The 26,681-nt window shown below is 35.9% G+C and overlaps 1 protein-coding gene across 2 annotated transcripts in view; it reads left to right on the top strand.

Moving 5' to 3' along the window:
* The window catches only part of LOC121316698 (F-box only protein 11), a 32,677-nt gene extending 7,363 nt beyond the window's left edge, over window positions 1–25,314 (top strand). Inside the window, exons 2-22 of one of the 2 annotated variants that reach the window (XM_041251763.1) lie at window positions 12,757–12,884; window positions 14,346–14,427; window positions 15,818–15,962; window positions 16,076–16,205; window positions 16,609–16,692; window positions 17,248–17,380; window positions 18,012–18,118; window positions 18,248–18,359; window positions 18,864–18,970; window positions 19,227–19,364; window positions 19,989–20,206; window positions 20,643–20,823; window positions 21,211–21,333; window positions 21,421–21,506; window positions 21,775–21,851; window positions 21,987–22,130; window positions 22,512–22,622; window positions 22,748–22,855; window positions 24,395–24,503; window positions 24,606–24,704; window positions 25,160–25,314. In XM_041251763.1, coding sequence (XP_041107697.1) covers window positions 12,757–12,884; window positions 14,346–14,427; window positions 15,818–15,962; window positions 16,076–16,205; window positions 16,609–16,692; window positions 17,248–17,380; window positions 18,012–18,118; window positions 18,248–18,359; window positions 18,864–18,970; window positions 19,227–19,364; window positions 19,989–20,206; window positions 20,643–20,823; window positions 21,211–21,333; window positions 21,421–21,506; window positions 21,775–21,851; window positions 21,987–22,130; window positions 22,512–22,622; window positions 22,748–22,855; window positions 24,395–24,503; window positions 24,606–24,704; window positions 25,160–25,289 — 2,552 coding nt within the window. In that variant the 3' untranslated portion in view covers window positions 25,290–25,314. Of the gene's footprint in view, window positions 1–12,756; window positions 12,885–14,345; window positions 14,428–15,610; window positions 15,963–16,075; window positions 16,206–16,608; window positions 16,693–17,247; window positions 17,381–18,011; window positions 18,119–18,247; window positions 18,360–18,863; window positions 18,971–19,226; window positions 19,365–19,988; window positions 20,207–20,642; window positions 20,824–21,210; window positions 21,334–21,420; window positions 21,507–21,774; window positions 21,852–21,986; window positions 22,131–22,511; window positions 22,623–22,747; window positions 22,856–24,394; window positions 24,504–24,605; window positions 24,705–25,159 lie in introns of those variants that run through there. The other variant, XM_041251764.1, reaches the window with a different exon arrangement.
* Window positions 25,315–26,681: the final 1,367 nt, after the last annotated feature.

Genomic DNA, 26,681 nt, shown 5'->3' with positions numbered 1-26,681 from the left:
TAAAATGACCAGGAAAGAAAATTGGTGTTTATTATACAACCTTTTCTTGCAGTGTCTTATGACTGTCTGTATGTTTTAACAACATTATTAATGCAAATAACAATTAACATAAATCTATTGCAGTACAAGTATGTAGCCCGTCTTAGGCTATGTAATGGTATAGATGCACAGAATTGACAACAATGCTTCAATAACATGTGCCTCTAAGTGCCCCCCCGAGTCACTTTGGACTCCCAAATTACGTTCCTTAAATTGAAAGTGCTGTTGGCTGTTCTCCTGGCTAGCAACAGAAGGTAGTGACAAGGCATGAAATTTAAATATTCTTGAAGGTTAGTATCTGTTTCTGTAGCTAAAGTTACAAAAACAATGTTTGTCACAGCGTTTTATTTTATTTTTTATAAACAGTCCTGGAAAGTTTAATACATTTATTTTATTCATAAAGACTTTCTTAATGTAGGCTAACTCATGGATTAATGCTTTGTGAGTTAAGCCCCATGCAATTTCTGCAGTTACAAATACCACTCATTAGCCCTTATCAGTTTGTTAGAAGTGTTTTTACATTTTTTATAGCTGTTGTCTGAAACTGGGTTTTTGCTGGGCTATACTGTTCTTCTATATATACAGAATAGACTGCGTGTCAGAGATACAGTTTGCATAACATAGCAATTTAAGGATGTCTTTTTTTCTTTTCCCCCCTTCTGGTTTAAGTGTATTCATTTCATTATAAACATTTGGGAGTTTGCATCTGCCTTAAACTGGGTCTCTCAAGAGAACACTAACGATTGCATCATTTTCTCAGGCACGTGAGCACACTCGTGTACCGACAAATCTGTTGACTGAGTTGTACCCTCAGTCTGTTTTTTAGCTGGGCAGTCTTGAGCAGGATATGTGCTGTGTACTAAACATATTTGTGTGTGTGTGTGTATGTATAGTGCTGCAGGGATTTTACAAGCAGTAGTGATTAAAATTACCCACACTATCCTGCCAACATGGTTCAAACATCCCCCTGGTGCAGTAGTTCAACCTCAAAGCCTCCTTGTGTGTGTTTTTTTTTGTTTGTTTTGTTTTTTTTAATTAAGCATTTCTGTAACGGGAGAATGTTTTTGATATCCCTGGCTGCTGCTTTGACTACTCACGCAGACTTCATGTTTTCAGTGCTGTGGAAATTCATTATGTAGTCAAACCCCTCAGACTGAATACGGAAGCCAGTTGAGGTTTTGTGACTTTTTTAGCATTCGGCATGATTGAGACAGCAGGCAGTTTATTTTCTTCATATTTGATACACAGCTGTATTATAAGATTCTCTGTGAAGTTCCATTACAGATGTGGTCCATCAAAAATGAATTGTTTCATAAAATTTGATTCTACTTTACAATGTGAGGCAAAAATCTGACTGCCAGCTAACAAAGCCTGCTCAAATTGAGGTACAGGGGTGTGCAATTCATATCGCCTGACACCCAGGACAACAAGATCTGCCATTGTACTTTGCCTATTTTGATAAATAGTTATTTATTTTTCCTATGTTGGTTTTGTTACTAGAAAGATATTCTGGGTCTATTTCGAAAGAGCCACAAAAGTTTTTGAAAAATGAATTGTGGAAGTCTAGCACCGACACACAAACATTTTGTAAAGTGTTTACGTCCCACCCCTATCGCTTCTGATTGGCTATTTGTGGATAAAGCTGATCTTCTATTGGTTACAAAGAAACCCAGAAATAGCTGCCAAGTGAGCCTCTGGCAAGGCAGAGTAATCTTTTAATCTTAAGGTATTTACAGTTTTTGTAAATTGGCGAATAACTGACACTGCTTTCTTAATACTTGAACCTGACATTTTAAATGCAGCAACCTAGTGACGTTTCTTTCAATATTTATTGTTGCTAACCTAGTTTTGCCATTAACCATATATACATTTTTTTTTAATTTAGTATAAGAATTGACTTTTTTATGAGATTTGAAATGAAGCTATATTCATTATTTATTGGACATGCGCAATCCATCGATTTTGTGGAACTATTAAAACATGAAGATTTGACAAATGTTTATAGTGACACAAATGAAGTGCTTGTACATAATCTCTAATTTTAAAATAAAGTGGACTGTAGATTTCATGGCAGTGTGTTTATGTATTTATTTTTGTATTTATTTTTCAGTGAGTAGTGCACGGAAAGAATGCTGCTGTAAAATGTTGTACACTATTCAAAAACAAAAATATAGAAATAAGCATATTTTGTCTTTGCATAATTTGATGGGGTCTACCTAAATATTGCATGCATTTTTTTGTGTATCTTGAAGAATTTAGTGAACCTGTCAAGCTACAAGGCTAGATCCACCCCTGTTAATCACTGATTGATTGTGTTCACTGTTTAATTAAATAAATAAATAAATAAATCCTAAGAGTTATATTCAACTTTTTTTGTGTGTGTTTTGTGCGACGGGGAAGGGGGCAAGTAGATTTTTCTATTATTTTGTCCCTTGGACAAGTTTTTTTTAGCATTTCTTTTTAAATAAGTAACCGATTTTATTTGGTGGTACTGTGATATGTGACTAACAGAACTGTAAATCATCGGACCTTGATCGCACATGATCTTTGTCCATTTTCATTTCCTGTAAGCCATTTTTTAAAGTTTGTAATTGAAGGTGTCAGGATAGTGAAACACTTCTGAATAATGTTCAGTGTTCCAAAGTATACAACCCTGCGCTATAAATGTTAAACTGCTACATGCTTCTGTCTTGAACCAGAGATCTATAGGCCATGTGCTGCCATGATACTGCTGAAGTCTGTGTGTGTTATTAGGACAGTTTATTAAATGCATCTTGTTTTAACAGGACATGTCAGACGACAGGCTAGTCTTTTTTACTTGTTTGTGTACACTTGCGTTTTCATAATTAAACTCCCGTGCTATTGTTCTCCAGTCCAGTAGATTGCGCCTACACCCTCCCTGGTTACAGTCAACTTTACAGTAAAGCCTGGACAACATCAGGCTTGTTAAGGCCCGGCGCAAATATAACCTTGTATCCCTGTTACACCCGACCATTACTTCTGGAAGAATAAGCAATCGGCTTCGGCACTGACTGTTGAAATAAAGGCTATTGTATTTGTGCTTAAATACTGTGAAATTCATCTGCTGTAAATCTTATCTATTTGCTAGACAAAATATCTGTCTGATGTTTGGAGCTATGGAGTGACACAGCAAGTCAATAGGAGAAATGTGTACTTTTTTGTACTACAGTACAGTTTATAGACAAAGTGCAGTAGATTTGTGAAACGAAAACCGCATCGTGGATTTAAAAAAAAAAAAAAAAAGCCTAAAGTAACTAATTAAAAAATATGTGAAACTTGTCTTCTGTGACAAATGCTAAAATTCAGGGCCAAAATAATTCAGTATGTGAAGTACCAACTGTCTCTTGGCCATTTTGCTTGTAGGCCTGTATGGTATGACAAAAAAATATTTATACAGTGTATGTGATTTTTATACAGCATTGTATATATGCCTACAATACATCTTGCATGGAGAAAACACCACATGAATCAGAATACAAGGAATTATATGATACAGTTCAAGTGCAGTCACGGTTTTGAGAAGTGCTTCAAAACCATATCATTGTGTGGAGTATTAAAATATGTTAAAGTATAGCAAATCCACAAAACCAACGAAATACACATTGTATGTTTTTGACATTTTATTTTTAGTGTTCTGTGTAACACATGCCATTGTTTAACCTTGAAAAAAATTAAATGCAGTACCTGAAGCAGATATACACGTTTATCATATCAACATCAACATGTGTTGTAAAAATAAAGCAAAAATTGTTTGAAAATTGTCTAAAGGATGACAAATGACAAGGAAAAAAATGCCATTTTTGATATGGAAATTGTCAAAATAAAGGGGCAGCTGGAACGTAAGAATTTTCCAGTCAGGACAATGGCATTTAAATACTACTACTACTACTACTATTAAACTGTATCTGTTGGTAGTGTGGTTTCTTCTGATGCAGCGGTTTTCAAACTGGGAAATGCCAAATTTTGAAATGGCGGACAAAGCATTTTTTTAGTACCACTTGTCAATCATATCCATTTAATGTGTGATGTGTAGTATTCACACGTTGTCAAACAGTTCCTGGGGGGGGGGGGGGGGGGGGGGGGGGGGGGGGGGGGGGACATGTGCGAATGGTGCCTGACAAACCTTCAAAAGTTTCAAACAATCTTTGAATTCCTGGCTAGCGAACAAACCTAACACAGCCCTAAATTTTTTTGTTTTTAGTTAAACTGCTATAAGCTATTTGTTTTTCAAAATATAAAAAGTAATAGTTAAGAGTGTAAAATCAAGTTATGCATCACACATCACATATTTATTAAACTAACGGTATTTTATTTTAACTTATCAAGTACCCAAACAAGTTCAAGAACATGTCACCTTTGCTTTATTGAACATTTCTTTCCAAAACCATACTTAAACAATAGTTCCCACTTCATTGGCTTTCACAAATTTGTTGTATTAATTTAAAAGAAAAGTATTAAACAGTGCTGCTTCATCAATTAATTTTTTTTTTTTTTAATTAAATAATAAACTAAACCGTGCACCATTTAATAACCCGTTGCAGTTACAAAGAACGGAAGACTTAGTTTATCACTCGGCTTTCTAACCAGTAGCTGTTTGGTACAGATCCCAGAGGTGGGTTCAGTTTGAATGTTAAAAAATCAATAACTCAGAAGGATGGGAATAAAGAAATTCATAGTGACAGCTATTGGGTTAACACTAAGTGAAGCAGTATAGCTGTGACGTTTGAGAGGTCACTCAAAAGACTGAAAGCTTGAGTTTTAACATTCAAAATGACAAAAGGGCCATTCACACCGGACACAGTGCGGAACAAGCAATTGTTTTCAGTGAAGGCGGACACACGCAGCGGCAGAGGTTAGTGGCACTCAAGCAACACCTCAGAGCGATGCTCAGTAGATAAAATATTTTCAACTTTCGCCGTGACGTAAACTACCAGCAACCAATCAGGGGAAAGTAGGAGGCTCCTTTGTGAGGAAGAAAAAAAAAAGTACAATGGAGGAAAAGCTTGTGGTTCTGATTTTCCAAAGTTGTATAATATAACATTAAGTAGGTTTGAAATCTGCCTTCATCAAACCGGAACTCCTGTGTCAGCCGATGATATTTGCCGTACCTTTTTCTTTTCTTGGTGATGTCATGGACCCACAGCGATCTTACACTTTTTTTTCTTTCTCCCATAGAGCAAGGCGATCGCAATTACCTTTTTTTGTTTGCTGTTCCAGGTATTGTGTTAGATGCTAATCATGTATATAATGCTCAATAATATCAATGCATAATTATGCTTTTGACTCTCACTGTCTTTGCCTAACCCAGCAAACCAGACAAAACTCACAAAGAAAGAGGGAAAATAACTCAGTGTTTAGAAGCAACATGTTTTTATTTTATTACACAATTGCCTGATATTTTGAGTAATTGTGGGGGGATTATGATGGTGTGTGTGGGGGGTTAAAATTAGGTTTTTATAAAAAAAAAAAAAAGTATAGATAAATGTTTAGCACAAACAGTGAATGCCAGCAGGAAGGGAAAACCATTTTTATACAGAACACACAAAGCTTAGAAAATAAAATAATATATATATTTTTTTCTAAGCTTGGTGTGTTCTGTATAAAAATGGTTTTCCCTTCCTGCTGGCATTCACTGTTTGTTGCTTGTACATGTAGCCGTGATGTAGCAGCAGACCGCCCACTGACTTTCCCCTGCCGCGTTTGGTGTGAACAGTGGTCTGCAGCGACTGAAAAGTGACACGCAAGGATGCGGCACACGTGCCGTGACCAGCCCTTAAGGGTATTGAGAGTAACAAATTAAAACTTTTAATTAGAACAGTGGTTTTGTGTTTTTCCCTAGCAGCATGACCTGAAAGCCGTAGATCCTGAACAAATAAATCGGCTTGTTGGCAGTTAAGTTTGAGCTATAACCATGGCTGTAGTAATCCTATTGTGGCACTGGTACAGTAGTTTAATATTAGACACACCGGCGCACGTGTCGCACCAGTGTATTAGTCGCTCCTCTGCAGAAATTGCCTAGCGAATCGACTTATTCACAGGTTTTTATGATCGTTGAAAAGGACAGTGTTTATAGGGCCGTCAGGGCTTGTTTTCAAAAGATATCAGCATGAAATTATATACAAACCAGTGGAATACCGTGTGTGTGTGTGTGTGTGTATATATATATATATATATATATATATATATATATATATATATATATATATATATATATATATATATATATATATATATATATATATATATATATATATATATATATATATATATATTAATAGAGAGAAGATACGTACATGTCTGTCTCCAGTCATATGACTGAATGTGGTGAACTCATTGGTTGCTGACCTTTGAGACTTGCGAGTGGGTATGAAACACTGCCTGATACGAGGGAATCGCATCACAAAATATAAAACCGGATTAAACTTTGATCGATAGACCAATCCTGTAAAATCGCATCGCAAAGCATTGTCCAGGGCTTAAATAGCAGACTCTCTCCAATATTTTCCTGTTGTGTAATTTGTATTTATTTAGGCTCTACGTTGATTTCCTGTCCCTTTTTTATTATTTATTTTTTTGAGACTAAAGTGTTTCAGATGCAGGTCGTGTTGCATGAGGTTAAACTATTTGACTTTTTGTCTAATTTTGGAAATTGACATGCATACTTTTACTATCAAACACAGATGTGCAGTATTTGTATCCATGTGTGTGTCGGCTAGAGTAAATTAGACTTGGTCTAGTAAGCACTAAGCAGACAAAATAATTAACGTGTTTTCCTGTGCAGTATATATTTAATCATAATTCCTTATTTTTTTTTGTAATGAAATTCCTGTTTATTTTTTTAATTTAACAGTTAGAACAGTTTGGATTTAAGGGTGAATTATTAACAATAACAAAACTACAGCCGTGATAGTGTCGAGTGCAGTTTATCCTACAAAACTACAGCAATGATAGTGCTGAGTGCCCCCTTTCTCACTCTGACATAAGGGGTTCCCACCCCCTTTCTCACTCTGACATATGTGGTTTGTTGGCAGGGAGATGATTTGGCAGAATTGGCACTGGTGTGTCATTACTGGTTTACACTGAGGTTTTTAAATGAGTGCCTTTCAGTGTGGCACAGTATTTAGAGCTGTGTTTGAGAAAGTGGTGTCACACTTCAAAAGCCACACACATTCCTCACTTTTTTTTTTTTTTTTAGGAAGCACACAATTATTGACTGAGTTTTTTCTAAAGTAAGTTTGGTAATCGTTTTCATTGTGTGCACTGTACGTTAGCAAATCTACAGTACTGTCATTTCTGATGCAGTTGTAGGGTTAAAATGAAGTAGGGTAAAGTAAACTGTTGTGGTATTTTGCCAGTACTTTGTATGCTAAGGTAAGTTTACTCAATTTGTAACAGTGCTCCGTGCAATAATGGTGATTAGTGAGCTGTGTCAGACTGACACACTACGTGTGTTTGTAGTGGTTACAGTTGATTGTCAGTAGGCTTCTAACCTATCGCTGCCACACAGAGTCGCTGGAGCTCAAGCTGTGGGCTGCCTGGTTTACTGTTTGACTCATGGTTTAAGTATTGAAGCATGAGTTACTTCTGCTGTAAAGGTACATAATGAGATGTTTCTTTAGTGGTATCTAATTCTCCAACATCTGTTGCATATACTGTACCATGAAGTTGCCTGGAGGAAAATTATAGTATGTCTTTGAACTTCAATTCCCTTTTCAAGTAGGAAATGTAACCATTGCCGTATGGGCATTCACCTCTTAAAGATCTCGGCACCATTTTTCCTTTAAGACTGACGTGATGGGAGAACTTTGTTCAGATAAGTACATTGATGTTTCTATCTATATACATTCAGCCTCGGTTAACTCAGCTGGTGGATTTGACGCCTTCGCTTAATTAGACCGACAGTCTCGGTCCTGGATTTTTTTCCATATGATATGCATCCTGCCTCTTAATTTGATGCCACGCTTTATTCGTAGCTCGACACTTATTACTGGTACCAAAGGAATAAAAACTCATTCATTTGGGTTTAAAAGCTCAGGTTATTCGGGATAACTGTATATTGTAATTGATTCATTCACTACAGTTTTCAATTGTTTTCCTATGGACAGTTAACTAGAAATAAATACTGTAAATGTATGAGTTCTGTTTGTGCATGTTAATGCCATGGCTCATGTGCACCCGTGGTTAACACACACCTTGGATAAGCCTGCTTCATTTTTACAGGGGCCAAGACAAAGGTCACCCTCCTTACCAATCCAGCCTTTTTGCTATCTCGCTGTTCGTTCAGGGTTTTCCCCAGGTCTTTTCAGCTGGGCTACTTGTTGCCACCTGGCTGAAAAAACCCGATCCGCCCGTCTTGCAGATTCTACTGTGCCTTTAACAAAAAGGATTGAATGCTGTTCTAGCAAACTAGATCAGTTGCGTGTTGCTTTTTTAAATATCCATGCGTCCATAAGGTAAATATCCATACGTTCACATGTTTCGATTTCAGGGAACCATGGTTATGATGTTTTATTTATATATATATATATGTGTGTGTATATATATATATATATATATATATATATATATATATATATATATATATATATATATATATATATATATATATATATATATCTAGACTGACTAAATCTGACTAAAACATTTATCATTATTTAGATTTTATAATTCAGTGTTAAGTGAATTCATGACTGTTGCATTCTTACCTCCTGAGAAATATAACCATTTGAGTTGTTGCCAATTTTAATAGAATGTGTTTTTTAACAATAGGTTGGATTTTCCATCAGTAGTCAATGATTCTTATTAGTGGACCATAAGTGGTGGCTAATGATATAGTATATCAAGTCTACAGACTTTTTTTTTTTTTTTTTTTAAATAGGCTAGTATATATTTTATGCCTAGACTAGAGTAAGGTCGTTGTTGCTTGTAAATTTATAGTTGTGTAATGTGAGCATTTATAGCAGAGTTATAAAATTAAAACCTGAATCAGCCATCAGTTGTTTCTTCAGTTTTGGGGAATTTTGCAATGAAATTCTTCCGTTTTCTGCCATTCTGCTGCATTGTTTTTAATCTGAATATTGGTGGTTCAAGAAATTATGTGGCTTGTTCAATGCATTAGGGTGGAGAACATCTGAATGGGACATTATAAAGCAAAATAAGAAAAAATATTATTTCAACAACTTTAGAACAATTGTATAATTATTTGTTACTGAACTGGAAAACCTTGTTAAATAGAGTTGAAAATAAGATTCCCGTTGCATAGCAGATTGGTTAATTCCTGGTTTTAAGACACGCAAAGCTTGTTATCTATACACTCTGGCAAATGAAGCACGTAGTAAAACCTGGAATGGATGAAACAGCTGTACATTAGGAGGCTTATTTCCAGCCTCGACTACATATAGCTAACGATCAATTGTAATTAAAGCATTTTGCATTACAGGTTGCATTAGAGGTAGGAGGGCTTTATATTAAAAAAATAAATCTGTTAAACATTTTTTTTTTTAAATCAATGAATGAGAAGGAAGACCTTGAATTGGCAACTAAAAAGACGTCCCATAATGATGAATCAAAATGTGATGTCGTTGTGGGCTGTATTTCTGTGAATGGGGGAGATTTGGAGAAAACAAAGAAACTGTGTTTATTTTGGCTGTATTTCTCCATTAATAGCCTTCTGGAAATGATCAGGCACTTGTCCTGATTGTAATTGTACTGTATAGAGAATTGTGCAAAGTTGACGACAAATATACCAGGACAATTTAATATTTTGAGGCTTATAAAGTAAAAGCCATAGCGATTAATCAGTTTTAACTGCTGCCTATCTTTTGAAATGAATTTAGTTTTATTATGAGATTCAGAATCTGGGGTTGTATGGAGGTGCTAATTACTGTACTGTACAGAACTGGGCATTTTACAAAATTCATCTAGCAATTGATTGTAGCTTTTGTGTTTTTGTTGAAGTGGATGTAAAGTGAAATGACTACCACATTGAAGAGCCCCATCAGGACAGACAGTCAAAGATGAATAACATTTTTATTTTGTTGGAGACACATTCAGTTAATACAAAAAGCTGGCCTAATTAAAAAAATAAATGATACAATTGTTGCTTTGACTGAAGCAGACCATGTTTTAAGATGTGTGAAGTGTTCTGAGACCAGTCATCAGGGAATTTGTTAAATCTTAAGTTAAGCAATAGTGGATAATGAATAATGGATGTAAAAAGCTGTAACCCTAATGATGTTTGTATAGCTTTCTTTAATTTTTTTCAAACCTTTTTTTAAAGCTTTAATGTAGGCCTATTTTAATTTAACCTGATCCCATATTTCAGAGAAAATGCCATATTCCTTCAAATTTAAGACACACTTTTTAAACCAGTTTCATTCTAAGAAATGGCCTGTGTCTTAAATTCAAGTATAGTGAGAAGTATGTTAAAATTGCCAACAAAAGACGTGAATGTCCGAGTACACAAACAGGAATGTGACTGACTGCCAGAGAAAAGACGAACAGAAACGTTATTGCCAGCTCTCGAATCATCCATGACATACAGGCAGACGTTTTCTAAGAGGCGGAAGTCATTGTCTGCGAGATGTCAAGTAATAAAGAGGACCCCTTCAACTCCGAGGAGGGTGACTAGGGGAGAGCCGCCGTTAGACATGTTAATATACAGTATGGTTTACCAATATTGACGAGTTTGTTACATTTCATTGAGTATTCCTTTTGTATAAACGACTTCTGTGTAATTGAGCTTGTGTCTTTGTAAATACATCTTATTTTAGGTTTTATTATTTCTTCAAATTGGGAAATTTGGGCAGCATCTTAAATTCGAAGGAATACGTTAATTCTAGTTGTGTTCTGCTAGGAATTATGACATTTTGTAGTTTAATATTCAAAATTCTTTGGGCTGGGTACAGATCACTAGTTTGAGTAGCCTATATCCTTTAGTTCATGCAGCTGTAGCTTTAGAGTAATCAGCTCCAGAGACCTCCCTGTATGGTGATGCAAATTTGTTTATTTAATCGTGAAAAGCAATAGATTTGTATGAGTTCCCTTTTGAAAGTAAAGGTGCAATTTGAGCTTTTTTATAATTATACTATTACCAGTGCCTAACTGGTAGCCACAAATATGTTCTTAAAACGGATATATTTATTCCTGTGTTATTAAATGACTGTATTATAAGATATTCTAAGTCAGCAGGTGATTTTTATGGTTAAATAACATTTTGTAATGTGTTTTTTCTTCAGCAGCAGCAGCTCAATCAAAGCATGAGATGCATGTATTGAGGGCTTCATTTCATTGTCATTATTGCTTTTTTACAATAGATGTTTCCCCTACATGCTCAACACTGGTAAATAGATACGCAGGTCATTCATACGCAAGTACTCCATTCAAACAATGTTTTCTACATCGGGTCATAAACACGTTCCTCCTCTATCAGCTTGTTTTTCTTTTGCCAGGTTTAAGTTAGTCTCTTTCGTCTCCAGTCACGTACTGTTTTTTCAGCAGTGCATTTCGGTAAATTCAACACCCAATTTCAAACCTGCTGTGTAGCATTTTCATTTCAGGCTTTGTCCTGTGTAACTGACCCTTTGGCTCTCAGGTTTGTTGTGTGCAAGTTATTTGACCCAACACAGGAATTTCTTTTTTAATGTGTTATTTTATTGACACAATAAAATAAACAAACATATCAAAAACCTAACTCCAACCAGGAGTGCTAAACTAAACTTTTTTTTTTTCTTGATTTAAACCTAACCTAGCACTACTTGACAGCCAAGCCATTTCCCAGTCACACACAGTCCAATACAGGTCTCCACAGTACCTTAGCTGCTTCCAACCAGACAGGTCTGCTCATGGCTTCACCACAGCAGCCTTCACTTCTGGGTTTCCCCGGCCTTTATGCTGGGCCCCCATTAAAACAAATTGGAGCCAGGTGCTTCGCTTGACTCACCCCCCTTCTGCCACACCAGTCTCAAAGCAGTGCAGTTACAACAGACTCAAACTTGATAAATTCACTCAACTTTCTTACCAATAGCTGTTTGCTACCAGGCAGGTTTAGTCTGCATGTTGACGAATCATTGGCTCGGAAGGGTGGGAATAAGGAAATTCATAGAGGTTGACAGCTATTGTTAAGAGAAGCAGTATAGGTGTGATGTTTTTAGTCTGAATGAGTCTAAACGCTTACGTTTAACATTCAAAGTGACTTAGGGTATTGTGAGTAACAAATGAAAACTTTTAATTAGAACAGTGGTTTTGTGTTGGTTCCTGAAAAAACAATCGGCATGACAGTTAAGTTTGTGTGAGATGTAACTGTGGCTCTAGTAATCCCATTTTGGCCCTAGTACAGCAGTTTAATATTACACACACTGCCGCATACGTCGCTCCAGTGCATTAGTCGCTCCCCCATTTTAAGGGCCCCACAAAAATGCCTAGAAAATCGACTTATACGATGTTTTTTTCGGTACGTGATGTTTTACTGGTAGAAAATTGCGTGCTACAGTACTTTAATTAGGAACTAAATGAATTTTACAAAACAACTGTTGACTTCCTGTATTTTTATTTTATTTTTTTTTCTCCATGGAGACATCAAGTTACAGTGGAGGGGGCATACCGTACTTTTACAGTATCTAACACTAACTTGGAAAGAGCAATGGCAATGCACATGTGTTGGTAGTGGTATTTTAATAAGCATGTTTGTCTTCACAGATGAGGAAGTTCCAGCAGATATGGTTGCAGAAGAATCCGGTCCTGGTGCACAGAATAGTCCTTACCAACTCCGCAGAAAGTCTCTCTTACCAAAACGAACAGCTTGTCCCACAAAGAACAACATGGAGGTACATGCATCCAGCATTAGTTGTGGACTTTTATATTGAAGCTTGCTTAAATGTTAGATATATTGATATATGGAAAAAAAAATGGTTTGTCATTTCTAACCCTTTACACATACATTGTCAGTGACTTGATGCAGTATTTAATATTTGTAGTCTTTTTGTGTTTTTAATTAATTTTACATAGCGTATCATCTGGTGTACAGGTATGAAAATACTGTAAATGTATACAATCATGCAGGATAGTGATAAAACATTACATTTGCAGATAAGTGTAATTTCTTTATTTTTTTATATATAGTTTTTCAAACGATTACATACCCCAAATTTATAATTTTAGGAAAAGTCTTTTGTAGCAAAAGTTTTGCATTTTGTGGATCAGGAAAAAGTTACAAGAAACAGATGTTTACAGTTATTTGTAAAACTCCAGACATGCTAACAAAAGTATTCATACTCTTTGATGCTATGATGGTGTTGTCTACAAGGTGCTAGAAATTTCAATATGATAATGTAGAACCTAATTCTAGAAAAGTCTAGAAAGTGCTGGATTGTAGGTAAACATTCGTAGAGAGTATAAAGGGGTTAAGCATATGATGATTGCGGTCATTACCAATTGGTCAATATGGAGAAAAAGTAAAGAGCTAAGACCTTAGGCAGCAAATTATTTATTGTCAGAGTTGGAGAAGGATACAAGAAGATTTACAAGCATTTGTGTATCCCATTTTCAACTATTGTTTCTATTATGAACAAGTACAAGCCTTATGGTACTGTCACAACAGTCCCTTGATCTGGAAGAAAATAAGGTTCTTTCACCAAGAACAAGTTGAAGAATTGTGAGGAAGGTTAGTAACAATCCGCGATTGACTGCTAAAGATATTCAAAGTAAATTGGCTGCAAGTTGGACTGGGGTTTCCATTTCAACTAGTCAAGTATTGCATGGTGAAGGTATCAATGGTCACATGCCAAGGAAAAAGCCACACACAAGGACAATTGCTTGAAGTTTGCAAAATGTCATTGACGTTGAAGATGGCTGTGCACAAGAGAAGTCCTCGGAATTTGAATGAACTGGAACAATTTTGCATTTGGAGAATTGGTTAAAAATTACTAAAGAATCCTAATCATTTCAAAGAGGTTATTGCCAAAGGTGCCTCAACTAGCTATTAATTTTCCTTGTCAAGGTATGAATACTTTTTTGAATTAGCATTTTTGGAGTTTTGCAAAAAAATTGCTGAAGTAATTCACAAAAGGAAAACTTTTGCTGCAGAAGATTTTTCTATAATTTGAGATATTTCTGGAAATTATTATCCATTAGGGTACGTAAACTTTTGACCACAAATGTATATATAGTTTTATATCCCCATTAATGGGACTTGTTGGCTATTCAGGGAATAGCTGCAGTACCCTGGATGTGTCATTGTTGGAAATGTTTAGTTGTGTTATTGACTGTGCATTTTTGTTTTATTCTAGGGTGCTTCCACGTCTACTACAGAAAACTTTGGCCATCGAGCAAAACGTGCTAGAGTATCCGGAAAGTCACAAGACCTCCCAGGTTTGCTAAGTGTTTTTGAATGTGTATATAATACATTGCTTGTGTCTCAGTGTGGGTGGGAGCGCATAGGGCCGGCGCCAGGTTTTTGTGGGCTCTGGGAAATGGACCTCCAGTGGGCCCCCCTCACACACCTTAACCTCCAAATCAGAGGTTTTCATTAGCAATAGTCCCTCGCTAAACCAGACATGAGTTGTTCGGTTTTAAAATAATTTTGTAATAAATCTGTACGGTAGGCCTGTACAGTTGTAAAATCTAATGAATACACTTATTTTAGTTATTTCAGTACAGTGTGAAAATAGTAATTAATTAAAATAATTATTTTAAGAGTATTTTCTTTTTTTACTGTAGCCTACTTGGTACACAATTAGCAGAAAACAGAGCACACACATTACAAAAGTAATAATTTAAATTTGACTGTATACTTATTGCATTTTGTGTTAGAGTTTTTTTGTCGTCTTCCTTCCTTTTTTTGACATCCAGGTTTGTGTTTCTCTTTATTTGGAGCTTCCAGGGGTTCAGGAGGTTTCCTTTTAGGATGGTTTGAAATCATGTAATTATAATAGAGGTTTAGACGTTATGATAATGAGGCAAAACGCTTGTCAAATGAAAGTCTTGATTGTTGGATAGTATGATGGAAATGTACCAATTATAGAATGTCTTTAATTGGCACATTTTTGTATAATTGTATGTTGAGGTCAGACAATTGCTTTTGGCTTTACGAAGTACTAGGGAGGACGGAAGCCAATAGAGAGTGAGAAGAGGCGGGACTAAGGGAACAGGACCCAACCAGGAAAAGAGAAAGGGAGATCTGAAAAGTTGCACTGCACACGTAGTTTAGTTTAGTGAAAACTACGTTTCTAACCCTAAAAGCTTCTTGAGTAGGATAGCTGACACAGAAATAGTACATTTTACTCATATTCTCAATTTCATTTCTGTATGCTTGTGGGCTCTCCCCTGGCGTCGGGGCGCCGGGCACTTGCCGAGGTTCCACGGGTGGTCACGCCTGCCCTGGGGGCACATTATCACTCGACATGCTGTCTTATTAATTTGAATTGCACAAATAATTTATTGACAGACCTGTATAATCTCACACTAACACTTCCCTCCAGCACTAGCGGAAAAGTTTGTGTATTTGGATTTTATTTTTGTTTTTTTCTCCTCTTTTTTTATTTTAATGTTTTAGAAGCTGTGGAGGAAAACTCTGGCATAGTGTTGAAGTCAGTTTGCTTTCTTTTTCTGCTAGTGTAGTAATTTACAGTTCAAAATCCCACTCATTAACAAGACAGAGTATCTGTCACACTTAACGTATGTATGCCCATTGTAATAGTCACTTTTTTTTCCATCGCAGTGACATTATTACTTAAATTGACTTGTATTTCTCATTTTGTAGCTGCTCCAGCAGAGCAGTATCTCCAAGAGAAGCTACCAGATGAGGTGGTTTTAAAAATTTTCTCCTACCTGCTGGAACAGGGTCTTTGTCGAGCAGCGTGTGTATGCAAGCGCTTTAGTGAGTTAGCGAATGATCCCATTTTGTGGTAAGTGAGAAGCTACCTGCTATTACTTTGTCACAGGGTTTATGCAGTGTCAGATTTGCAAACCAAAAATGAATTTCTGAAATTGTAACAACTTTCATTTTATTGGAAACCAGGAAAAGGTTATACATGGAAGTGTTTGAATATACACGTCCAATGATGCATCCAGAACCTGGTAAATTCTATCAGATTAACCCTGAGGAATATGAACATCCAAATCCCTGGAAAGATAGCTTTCAACAATTGGTATGTCTGTCTTGGTTTCACTTATTACTTTAGCGTAACTTTCTGGTGAAAAGTGTTTTAATGGCAGTGGAAAATAACAGTTTAAACAAATACAAATGTATAGCATAGACATTCTGGAAACTATCCTGGGAGAATGAACCACACACAAGCTTACTAATAAAATAACATTATCACCACTAGGGTCTCATTGGTTGGTTTTAACAAACTGCTAGAACAAACCTTTTTTTCTTTTACAGCAGAAACACATTTTAATCCTGCAACTCATCATGTTACCAAAGTGTGTTTTGTGGGTCTCTTTCTCTACTCAATGTGGTTATTTTTTAACACATTGTAGTCAATATGTTGCAGTTTTATTTTTTTATGTTTCAGAGGTTTTAAACCATGTTGTCTTTCCTCTTTTCAGTATAAGGGAGCACACGTAAAGCCAGGGTTTGCAGAACACTTTTACAGTAACCCTGACAGATATAAAGGAAGAGAAAATATGCTTGTAAGTGTTTTATTTTAATTGTGTTTTTTTGTTTTTATGATAGATCTGTAAAGTCATTTTAAAGATTAAGCTTAATTGCACCATTAGTTTATTTCCCCTAAACTGCTTTATCTGTGGTGTTCAGACTTTTTTGGAGTGTTTTTGCTTCCATTAAATGTGATTATAGTGATTTCTAAGAATCTGTGTTTGTAATACTTTCGCACAGATGTAGTCTTTTGTCCAGGTTAACAAGTTCCTACTAATGTGTGTCCTGCTTTCTAGCAAAACGAGTATTGAGAAAGTCAGGGAGATTTAGAAAATGTAAGCATAAATAAAATATAAAATCAGTAAAGTTTTATAGTAAAATCAAATGTTTGTTCTTGGAGGTACTGAGATGGCTGATGAGCAACCCCAATATGGCAGCCCCCGGTGCATATTTCTAACCCAGCAGTGTTTGCCAGACAGCTGATTCTAGTTAGAAATAATGTGCCTTTAGTAAAATAAAATATTTGACAACTTCCACCACATTTACTGCCTTTGCCGCCTCCTCCTGACTGTGGCTTGTTTTCCCTTCAGTATTATGATACCATTGAAGATGCATTAGGAGGTGTCCAGGAAGCTTATTTTGATGGACTGATATTTGTTCACTCGGGTATCTACACTGATGAGTGGATTTACATTGAATCGCCTATCACAATGATCGGTGCAGGTAAGGTTTTGTTCATCCTTTTATTCTTTTACATTATTTCCATAGAGGCATAGCCTGTGCAGTGGTGGAGAGTTTATTTTCTACAGACTGAACATGTTGGGCTTGAAGATTCAGTGGCCCATATGGTTTTAAAATAGCCAGATGGCTTCATGAAGAGGAAGTGTAGGGCCTGGAAGCAAGGCCTGAGGTCAAAGTAGAAAATTGGCATATCATGAATACATTTAAAACTATTTTATTTGAGGATTTGGGATACCTTTTATATCCTCTAGGCAACATTTTGAATGCATGGCACTTCGTAAAGTTCAATTCTCCTTTCTGTTTCAGTACAGTATGTAAAGTTAAGTTGCTCTCAAATATTGATCACAGAGGAACAGCTAAAGAGTAGAAAACAGTGATCAAACCTTTCTGGTTGGTAGGGTGCATTTCTATTTCTGCAATCCCTGGAAATGTGATGTTTAGTCATGTGGAAGATTAATTGGGCCTCTAGTCCATTTAGTTTTTTTTAAAGCTTTTTAATTGTAAATGTTCCCTTTTTAAATTGGGGATTAATTATTTACAGACAACTCCTTTTCAATGAGTTCACACTGCTAAATGCCTGTCATTTATGTTGTATAATATTTTTTTATTGTAGCACCAGGAAAAGTAGCAGATAAAGTAATTATTGAAAACACTAGAGATTCCACATTTGTCTTTATGGAGGGATCTGAGGATGCTTATGTTGGTTACATGACAATTCGGGTAAGTGGCTTCCATTGCATTGTCAACAATGTTGGTTTACCCCCTCCCTCCCAAATGTCAATGTTTGTCTTGAGATAAGATGTTTGAAGTAGGATTCACCTTTTTTATGTATTGTTTTAATTTCAACAGTTCAACCCTGATGACAAGTCAGCCCAGCATCACAATGCACACCACTGCCTGGAGATCACAGTAAACTGCAGCCCAGTAATAGATCACTGTATCATCCGCAGCACATGCACAGGTCAGTGTCCCTTCAACATGCTGGGCTTAATTCTTTTCATTTGTAGTCATCAGTGCTTGTATGTTCAACATAGCCCTACTCCAACTCTGCTTCCCATTTGTAGAAAGTAAGAATTGCACAAATGAGATACATTATATATACAATTATTTTTATAGTGTGTGTGTGTGTGTGTGTGTGTGTGTGTGTGTGTATATATATATATATATAATATATATAAACACATGTCACGAACATATATATAATATATATATATAATCTTTCATTCTTAAATTTATTAACAACACCACACACAATTATATATAAAAGGTATTACATTTATCATGGTTATTTGAAATATATATATAAATTATATATATAAACCAAAAAGGTATTACATTTATGTGTGGTTATTTGAAACAAATGTTTAAAATTGTTTTATTTTTTGGATTCTGGACTGTGTCATCTGCCTTTTTATTTTTTTTTTGGTCTTTCCACTACAAGTGAAACTTTCTTATGTTGTTGCAGTGGGCTCAGCGGTTTGTGTCAGTGGCCAAGGAGCTTGTCCTACAATCAAACACTGTAACATCAGTGACTGTGAAAATGTTGGATTGTACATAACTGATCATGCCCAGGTAAGCTTGTGGTTAAGGAGTTCACAATCTTTATTTGATTTATTACAATTTATATATTGGCACAATAATTCAATTATTTCAAATATCTAAATGTTTTCTGAATTAGCTGGTCATCTGTTCGGAAGGTGATTTTAATCCAACTCGAACCACAAAAGAACAACCAGTTACGGGTACAAGTGAAACCAGTGGGTTAAAGAAGAGGGTTACATCATAATTATTGCTTTCAGGCGGATTTAACTACGGTTTGTCTCCTCAGGGCATATATGAAGATAATGAAATCTCCAATAATGCTTTAGCTGGAATTTGGGTAAAAAACCACGGCAATCCCATCATCCGAAGGAATCACATTCACCACGGGAGAGACGTTGGTGTTTTTACGTTCGATCATGGCATGGTAAGTAGAACACAACGCTTGCATTCAAGACTTGCTATAAATGGTTTGCCACTGCAAGTGTTAGCGATAGAGCAGCAATCATGTTAACCTAAAGCTCAACTTAGAGCCCCACTTACGACACTAACCATTTGACAATGTGTGCAATGACCACCACACTCATTGTCAGTTTAGATAGAAAGAAGTAACTTCTATCCAGATGCTCTTGTATCATGTGATGATTCTGTGTGTTAATGTTGGCTTGTTACTACAGTGCAGTATTATGATCTCATAGATATGGGCGGCTTTGCAGCTATTAAAATGTTGCTTAATATAAAAGTACACATTCTGCGTGCTTCTGTAATCCTTTTGATCTATTTGAAACAAATCTTTTACATATAAAGAGTGATCGAAGATCAACATCCCTACTTCATTCAGTAAAATATTTGCGAAGTATCTTTTTTTTGTTTTTGAAACTACTGTTTTATTTTAATGGAAGTGTGAGGTGGTGGACAACATTTGTTAAGGCAAGAAAGTTACATTTGTGCTACAGATTTCTGCGCAAGTCAGATTCTGGGGTCCAATGAAAGTAATTAAATGCCAAATTTTATATCATTGGTAATTAATGCGAAATTGATTTCTCTTTAGGGTTACTTTGAAAGCTGCAACATACACAGAAACCGGATTGCCGGCTTTGAGGTGAAAGCCTACGCAAACCCTACGGTAGTCAGGTGTGAAATTCACCATGGGCAGACTGGAGGGATCTATGTCCATGAAAAAGGAAGAGGCCAGTTCATAGAGAACAAAATCTATGCAAACAACTTTGCAGGTGTATGGATAACTTCCAACAGCGATCCCACAATTAGGTAAGTTTGCATACATTCCTTCTTTCCTTTTATTTCATTTGAATGCAAATGAGGACATTGGTTTATGTGAAACAAAAGTACTGGTAATGTAGACAGTGCTTTTATCAACCAAATTGAGACCACTTCCTAAAAACTGTTTCAAGACAGGATGGGGTGGGGTCTGAAAATGGGAAAGAAACATGCAAGGAAAACTTAAAGTAGTATGTATTAAACTAGTCAGGAACATTCACAACAGTTTTATGCTTAACCTTTTGCGGTCCATTTATTCAGCTCCTGTCAGGCGTGTCGGGTCCAGTTTATTTCACACACACTGTTTATTTTACACTTGCTGTTTAAAAGTAATTTTATTCAAAGTAAAACTGGTTTAAAAGATACTGCATATCAACAGGTCACAGGTACTGCATCCATCTTACTGTCATTTTACTTATTTTTCCAGGGGCAATGCTATTTTTAATGGCAATCAAGGTGGAGTTTACATATTTGGAGATGGAAGAGGCCTTATAGAAGGAAATGACATCTATGGCAATGCATTAGCAGGCATACAAATCAGAACAAACAGTTGTCCTATTGTTCGACACAACAAAATTCATGATGGGCAGCATGGAGGCATTTATGTGGTAGGTCCACCTTCAATACTTGTTATACAATTTTTATACTTTGTTGATTTTTTAAACTCTGTATTAAGCCATCTTTTATACTTGCCTGTTGTGTGCATGAGGAAGGTTCTGTACTGAAATGTTGCTTATCCAGAGCAGTGATCAGTTACTGTGCATTTATTTAATATATACTCTATTGGTTCACCTTGATGGAAATGTATTCCCTCAAGTGCAAGATGCAGCCCTTCTAAATACTGGAAAACTAGATTACCCAACTGTTTCATCCTGCAGTGTTACTTAATCAGTTAAGGGCACCGAGAATAGGTAAGAAATAAAGCCTTGTAATCGTCCGTTGAATTTATTAAAATGTTTGTCTTTTTAATTCTCCATTTGTATTTGTTTTCGCAGCATGAAAAGGGACAAGGTGTAATTGAAGAGAATGAGGTGTACAGTAATACTCTGGCAGGTGTATGGGTTACAACAGGGAGTACTCCAGTGTTACGGAGAAACAGAATACACAGTGGAAAACAGGTATACAACCCTAGATGTCCTTGTGATGATTTATGACGTGTCGTCTTTGTGACTGAAACAATTGACATTTGTGTTTTAATTTAATAGGTGGGAGTTTACTTCTACGACAATGGACATGGAGTACTGGAAGATAATGACATCTACAACCACATGTACTCAGGGGTCCAAATCAGGTATTAATCTTTATCACTGATAACGTGAGTTTGTGAGAGACTGCTTGTGTCTGACATTGTTCTTGCCAAGGCCTTGGTCTCGATGCTTTTTTTGAAGTAAAAAAAAAAAAAAAAAAAGTTCTGCCCCTGTGTGTGTGTGTGTGTGTGTGTGTGTGTGTGTGTGTGTGTGTGTGTATTATTATAATATTATATTTTTTGGATATTAAAATTGGATATTGTTACTTGTTGTACTCATTGTTTTTAATCATTTTCATTTTTTGTTTTAAAGAACTGGAAGTAACCCCAAGATCAGACGAAATAAAATCTGGGGAGGGCAGAATGGTGGAATTCTAGTTTACAACTCTGGTGGGTACATTTTCTTCCTGGCGATGGCAGAGCTAACATTCCTTTCTCAGGGGTGTCCATGCTTGAAATCATGCAGGTATTTATAGATGTTTGAAATTGCCTTTTTAATTTAGTTTTATTCGTTTTTATATACAGGTTTAGGATTTATAGAAGATAATGAGATCTTTGACAATGCAATGGCAGGGGTTTGGATTAAAACAGACAGTAATCCCACTCTCAGAAGAAACAAAATTCATGATGGGAGAGATGGAGGCATCTGTATATTTAATGGAGGCAGAGGTAAATATGTACTCTGGTGTCTTCTGTATTTAAAACTGTGGTTTTCAACATGATTATGTAACTGTTAATAAAAACCCTGCATATCATTTATTTGTAGTTAAGCGCTTTTGTGCTATAGAAATGTGTGTGTTTTAATCCTATTGATGCTATAAATACATTTTAAATGTTGTGGGTTTTTTTTTTTTTTTTTTTTTTTTCCTGGAGGGAAGGGTGTAGTTCTTTTGTAAAGGCTCCTGTGCCTCGTCCTTTGTTGGCCCACACTCTAAAATTTCTATGAAAAATCTTCCTAGAGTAAATATTGATGTTCCCATTTGTAGTTAATGTTTCAGCTTGATACGCACACACTCACTGTGTCGGTAATTCTGTTTTGGCTTGTCCCAGGGCTTCTTGAAGAGAATGATATCTTTCGAAACGCGCAGGCTGGTGTCCTCATTAGCACCAATAGCCATCCTGTATTGCGCAAGAACAGAATATTTGATGGCTTTGCAGCAGGTCTGTATTTATTTATTTATTTGCATTTGTTCTTGTAGGACTAAGGCAAGTCTTATCTGTCAGGTTTTTTTTTTTTTCTTTTATACTGAACTATGTGTAAACCTCTTTTTTGTTATTTCTAACAGGTATTGAAATTACAAATCATGCCACAGCAACACTAGAAGGCAATCAGATTTTCAACAACCGCTTTGGAGGGTTATTTCTAGCGTCTGGTGTAAATGTTACAATGAAAGGTAATAACACTTTAAATTACTTGCAGTGTATTGTACTACTTGTACATGGACATACTTGCAAGGACTGCAGAATTCTGTCGTGATTTCAGCCTTGCACTGCCTTATAATTAATGTTGTGTCATTTAGGCTTTCATTTTTTTGTATGTAAATGAAAGCTTGGGTTGCCCTTGATAATTAATCACTTGCTTGCTGTCGATGGCTAAATAACGAATTGTATTAATTTCCAGCAGCGGCACTTCCCTAGCTGTACACTTAGCAGCTGTGCTGTATTAACTGTAGCAATATTATTCTCTTGTTTTTAGTGACAGGGTTTCTTAGACCTGATTGAATCCTTCATGAAAACATTTGACTTACCCAGAGAACTGAATTATTTGTTTCTGAGCCGTACTGTTCAGTGCTTCTTTTTCCAGTTTCAGTTGGAAGTTTCTATTTACATTCAAATTCTTGAATATCCAAATGTACTTAATGTAACACTCTTGCCTCGTCCACCTCTGCATTAGTAAAGTCATTCTTTGACCACCCCATGCTGCTTGTTAGTGAAACTTCACTATTTGGTTATTGATTCCATTGACAAGCAATTTCAGGTTGAATCTAATGTCTAGTACTCTTCACATCAAACATCTCAAAAGCGCACCATTGAGTATTGGCTTTTTTGGTTATTGTTTTCACCAATGTTAAGCGTGTTTGTTTGTGTGTGTGCACTTTTCCTGGATTACATTTTAATATATGTGAACACATGCAAACATTCACATGATCGAAATCAAACCATGCTCAAAAAAAAAAAAAAAAAAAAAATCTTGCTTCCAATTTTCTTGATACAACAGCATTTGGGTATTGTTGCATGGCTTGAATTTTCCAAACCACAGTAAACCCTGTGGTTTGCACTGTAGTATATTCTCCAAGGAATCACCTGCCAAGTACAAAGAATGGTTCTTGTATTTATTGGAGATTGTGTGACATTGAAGATCCTATTAAAATAACATCAACTTTGGCGTAATCCTTCTACATCATAAAAGTAACTCTGCTGGCTCACTTTGAAGAAATGTATACATGACAGAACTAACAAGTGGTTTGCTAGTACTGGTATTGTGACTGGGCTTTAGTACCTTACACAACCATTATTTGGTTGTAAAATGTGTTGTGTCCTACTGGCATGTATACTTCTGCAGCATACGGTACTACTTCTCCAGTTGTCACTAAACTTGCTAAGAACCGTCTTTAACACAAATCACTGAATGTGTAACAAGTGGAGTACAAGGAGACTGACCGACTGTCATAAATGCATAGGGAGGAAGGAACCCTATTTGTCTGTTTTTACATACATCTAGAGAAACTTATTTGTTATAAAACTTGGTCAGGACAGACTTTAGAAAAACTTTTAAAAGAATAGAATCTGTAGGTATATATTCATAAAATATTTTCTTACTTATGGCTCTAATTACCTGCCGTGACAGGGATGACTGTCACTGACACGCTTGTTGTATCATTACCCTTGGCCATTCTAATCATTTCCCCCAAAATGTTTTTGTTTCACTGTAGATAACAAAATAATGAACAATCAGGATGCCATTGAAAAAGCTGTAAGTAGAGGTCAGTGCCTGTACAAGATTTCAAGTTACACCAGCTATCCAATGCATGATTTTTACAGGTAAATGTATACCACTTCTGCTAATTGTCTTAAAAAATAGTTGATCAAATATCAAATTAAAAAATGTTCTGCTAACTTACCTTGTCTTTTTTTGCATTTTAGGTGTCACACCTGTAACACAACAGACCGCAATGCAATTTGTGTGAACTGCATTAAAAAGTGCCATCAAGGGCACGATGTAGAGTTTATTAGACATGATAGGTCAGTAAATGCCCTTTCTGGTTTGTGATCCATTATCTGAATGTTAAATTGCTTTGTTTCTCAGTCTGTTAGTAAATGTAGTGTCTTTCCAAGTAGTTTTATGGTCCATTTCAGAATTTGATATTTCTAACAAAAAAGCACATGTTCTTACAAAGAGAAGCATGTGGTTTTTAGTTGAATTATGTATTGTTTAGACTGCAGAACTTTTTCCTTGCATGAGAGAAAAATAAGATGCTTGCTCAAGTAACATTATCTGCGCAGCTGTTGTGTCCTGTCATTTTCTGTTGCAGCCTAACATTTTTTAATGTTCCTTATTTGATATGCTGCAGGTTTCCAGGTGATATTTATTGAAATTGTATTTAATATGTCATTATTGATAAACTGGATTTGTAGATGTTCTGAAGCTTTAGAACAGTAGTGCAATATTCTTACCATGTGTTTATTTGTTCCTGCAGGTTTTTCTGTGACTGTGGTGCTGGAACACTTTCTAACCCGTGCACGTTGGCTGGAGAACCTACCCATGATACAGATACTCTGTATGACTCTGCTCCACCTATAGAATCCAATACGTTGCAGCACAACTGAACTCAAATCGAGAGCTTCTGGCATTCTAGTTTATCAATCGTTGAGGTATAAGTTTCAAGTTAAGAAACAGGAGGGAGGGAGGGGGAGGGAGGGGGGGGGGAGAGACAATACAGCTACCAAGTTCTGAAAGAAGATTGCATTAAGAGTTCTGATATCTGTGGATTTGACAACTGTTGCAGCTTTGGAACATTGTGTTACTAACACCCCCAATGTACGTATTCAAGAGGAAAGTAAACGAAAGCTAGCAAGCAACATGTTGACTCAGGATTAAAGAAAGAAGAGGTCACTCTAGCATTACTGCATAAAAACTTAAGACTTTCTGAAGGGACAGACATGGAAAAGTTATGCTGCAGTTTTGTACAGATCCAACTTGAGCTGGTGTTTTTACAAGCAGCATCGAGCCATTCTCCACCCAGCGGCAGTACCATTCTGTAGACAAGCAGAGCTATACATATTCTGTTGCGTCGATGAATATATGGGTACCGATTTGCATTGGTATATATGTATGGTAATATGTGATCTACCACTTCCTGCTTTTTTTTATTTAACATGTATTGAGAAATATGATTTTAATGCTTTCTCATGTAGTTTTTGTATTTTCAAGCAAAAATATTATTGTACTTGAATTTTTTCTTAGCACACCCTAGACTTGCTGTAACTGTACTCATGTCCCAGTATCTAAGTTCTTTCTGTGAAAGAGGAAAAAAAAGAAACACACTATATTGCCTCCAGCAATGTACCTGGTTTTAATAATGTGTTTAAAAAAAAAGTCTGGATTAAGTTTTAAGAAAATAATAAAAAGAAAAGTAAGTAATGTTTTCATGAGACTGAGGTTAGTAGGGATTTAGGATTTCAGCCTAGATCTGTACTAATATTTGTTTAAGTAGTGTTATTTATATTGACTTTTTTTTAGGCAGACATAAGGTGTTTTACCTTTTGTATGATCAATTTAAATGTGGAAACCTGCTATTGTATGAAACTCCCAAGGAATACTTGAATACTATTTTTTTTTATTTTTTTTTTTAAATCAAATGAAAGAGTAATTTGCCCTTTTGAAACATTTAATTTGAATGGGAACAAACACAGTCTCATGGAAGCACTCATACAAACACTCTGTTCATAATTTTTTGAGCAGCTTGGTGTTTGTTACAAAGTGTAATATTGCTGGAGATTATAGATAGATATGCTTCTTGCTATATTGAAGCTGAGACAAATATATATATACAGGCCTATAGTTTCATAGCTTTTTTTGTGTATTGGTGACAGTGGGTTATCAAAACAGCCTGAAAGTGTATGCATGTATCATAACATCTAGACTTAATATATTGTGGAGTATTCAATAACCATTATGTAGATGCTAGTGTGAATTAAAAAGGGTTTAATTTCCTAGAA

This window comes from Polyodon spathula, chromosome 6 (assembly GCF_017654505.1).
Source record: "Polyodon spathula isolate WHYD16114869_AA chromosome 6, ASM1765450v1, whole genome shotgun sequence".
Lineage (NCBI taxonomy): Eukaryota > Metazoa > Chordata > Actinopteri > Acipenseriformes > Polyodontidae > Polyodon > Polyodon spathula.
This window is presented reverse-complemented; position numbering and strand designations above follow the sequence as displayed.